The 3,108-nt window shown below is 39.0% G+C and overlaps 1 protein-coding gene across 4 annotated transcripts in view; it reads right to left on the bottom strand.

The window, feature by feature from the left end:
- znf516 (zinc finger protein 516) overlaps positions 1 to 3,108 on the bottom strand; it is a 92,088-nt gene that overhangs the window by 20,451 nt on the left and 68,529 nt on the right. For all 4 annotated transcript variants that reach the window (XM_014008924.1, XM_014008925.1, XM_014008923.1 and 1 more), the window contains one exon: positions 1,950 to 2,054. In XM_014008924.1, the coding sequence (XP_013864378.1) occupies positions 1,950 to 2,054 (105 nt within the window). The remainder of the gene's footprint in view (positions 1 to 1,949; positions 2,055 to 3,108) is intronic.

The following is a 3,108-nucleotide window of genomic DNA, read 5'->3' as shown; positions in this document are numbered from 1 at the left end:
GTGTGTGTGTGTGTGTGTGTGTGTGTGTTTGCGTGCGTGCGTGCACAAGTCGTGTCCAGATACGAGTGGCTGATGAAGGAGTGGCCACAAAGCTGGAAACTTCAGGGGACTTCTCACATGTACTGAGCATCATATATCCTGGTCTATTTGCTGATGGTGTTGGTCACAGACATTCATCTTGATAATTTCATAATTTATTTAAGAGTGATTACTCCTGGATGCTTGATTAGCAACTAGTCATTGCCAAAACCTTCATTTAGTTGCTGTGTGTGACTTCAGAAAGTCATAAAACAGAGTTAAAGATCAAAACTTTTTCATATCACAGTTAGCAACTGCAAGTCCAGGTCTCTGTAAGGCATAGCAAGGTGAAAACTGAATTATCATAAAGGGCACTTCTTCTAGTTACAAATAATTTTATTATGAAAATGATGACTTTATAATATGATAAACAGAAGAACTGTTATTGTGTATTAAATAAAAACTGAACTCTTAGGCTGCTAATGACTTAAATGACAAATATAGTAAGATTCAAGCGTACAGCATAAATAAACACAATGTAAAATGCCAATTAAATTGTATTATTTTATTATTTCTAACAAGGTTTATTTTGTCCAATTATTTAAATGCATTAAGAAATACTTTTTTGATTGTTAAAATTGCAGGAAAACAAGAGAAATTTCTCGAGGAGTCTTGCTGAGTTACATTTAACTCTGTCTGAGCCCCACCTGTTAATAACGTCATATCCTACTTAAAGGGATATTCTGCACATGGTGAAGTGGGATTTTGAAGATTAGGGTTGGGCATAATTGTATTGTGCGCAATTAATCGTCAGGAAAAACATTGATCGATTATTTTTTGGCACTTGACGATTAAAATGATTAATGCTACCAGACAGAGTCTGCTCGGTGCTCCTCTCTGTTTCAAATATGACAAACATTTAAAAAAAGTTCTGTAATTTATTTATCAACACAATTCAAAATTTGATGTACAACCTAAAGTCTGTAATGTTGACACAATTTGGAGCAGATTTTTCCTAAGAGAAAATCTTTCCCGCTAAATTGGTCATGTGACCAGGACAAAAGGGTGTCCAGGGACTCCAGGGGATTAATCGTCAAATTAATCATTATCAGCCAAATACCACAATTAATCATGATTAAATTGTTTGCCAATATTGCCCAACCCTAATATATATATATATATATATATATATAATATATATATATATATATTTTTTTTACACCACTATCAGTTTTGCATTACACTATTACTTTGGCAGAATAAAAGTTCAGTTGGAAGTGTCCCAGGGAGCACTGGAGGTGTGAAGGCTAGCTGCATTTAACTATTCACACTTGAAAATAACCATAAAATTCTATAGAAATAACCATGTAATGCAAACATGACAGCAGTGTAAAGGTTTTAAAATACGAGTTCAAATGAACTGCTGCAAACCTTTGAGGCTGGAGCTGTTTTAAGACAGCAGTGATCCACTTTGCTYCTAGTTGCTATCAAACTAGCTGCTGACTCATCAGTCTTTTGGAACTTATTTTCATCAACCTGAAGTGGTTCAGAGAGGTATCTACAACAAGTAAGATTGGCTCATAACTTTTCCACAAAATCCCACTTCTGAATGTTGGAAACATTTCTTCCCTTTTTATTTATTGACCTTTACATCCAGGCAGATCCCACTGACATCACAGATCTGTTTTTGCAAGGGAGGCCTGAGCCTGAAGGCAACCTGCTGTACATGTTTTAATAAAACCAGCAGTACGTCCTAATGGTTGTGCTCAGCTAACAGGCTAACTATTAGTAATACGAACCAATAATAATACATTTCTCTGCATTACATTCAATCTCTGGAGCAGCATGTTTAATAATGGAAGTTGTAAAGTATAACGTGCGTCATGGATCGGTGTACCTGGTGTTTGAGCATGCATCACGGCTCTATTTACCTGTGTGGGACCTCATGTGCGTGCGCAGGTGGCTGGGCTGGCTGAAGCTCTTCCCACACTCRTGACAGAAATACTGGCCCTGCTGCATGACAGATCTCAGCACTCCTGAACATCAACACACAAATAACAAGATTAATATTAGTGTTCAGAACAGAGGTAAATAAACATGAAATACAGCTACATCAGTGTTCTTCTTGGTGTTAATTACAGAAGCAACTTCTAAACACATACCTCTTTTCTGAATATAAAATCTTGTTTTTTCTTTCAGCACTTCTTCAAAAAGGCTGTCATCACATTCATTGTATTAAGAGTGAGAAGGAATTTTCCGATAGAAGTGTTTGAGTAAGTTATCTGAAGCCACAAAKGTCAGTGTCAGGCTGAGAGTGTGTGTGAGTGTGTGTGAGGCCTCGGATGGCGCAGTGGAGCTAGGTAGCATCAGCAGTGGACTCGCGCAGGCATCATTAGTATGTCTAATGTGTCATTATGAGCGGCTCGCTCCAGGGGCTGGACTGCAGCTGTCACACAGCATCATCTCAGAGGCTGACAGCAGGACACACACAGCACACACACATGCTGCATAAATTACAGGCAATTAAAATGCCCCGGCTGTGATGTGCCCGCTCTGCTGCCCGTGTGTCACATGTCAGGTGTGTGTATGTGTGCTCGTATTTGTCACCTTTATAGGACCGTTTCAGGTAGACACACCATCCCTGTCAAAACCAGTAATTCTTATGGGGACCAAAAACTGGTCCTAATATGGTGGAACTCCACTTTTGGGTTGGGGGTTTAGGTTTAGGGTCAGGGGTCAGGTTTAGGCTATGGAAAGGACTGGAAATGAATGGAAGTCAATGAACGGGCCTAATAAGGAGAGAAACACAAACTTGTGTGTGTGGGTGGGTGTGTGTGTGTCGGCATGCGTATGTGTTTTAAGAGTTGATTATGTGCGTGCTTGGTCCAAGGGCAGGAAGTTAAGTCACACTGCCGGCTACAAACACACAAACACACACACATTTGAGAGCTAAATCATTGAAGTGTCACGCTCCAATCGCCCAGACGTTAACAGATTTTAGGCTTGAAATAAAAAAAGATCATATAGAAAGTCAAAAACGTTTGTCAGTAATTCAATCATTTTTCACCTCTCTCTCTCTCATATATATAT

Source organism: Austrofundulus limnaeus, unplaced genomic scaffold (assembly GCF_001266775.1).
Source record: "Austrofundulus limnaeus strain Quisiro unplaced genomic scaffold, Austrofundulus_limnaeus-1.0 Scaffold54, whole genome shotgun sequence".
Classification (NCBI taxonomy): Eukaryota; Metazoa; Chordata; class Actinopteri; order Cyprinodontiformes; family Rivulidae; genus Austrofundulus; species Austrofundulus limnaeus.
This window is presented reverse-complemented; position numbering and strand designations above follow the sequence as displayed.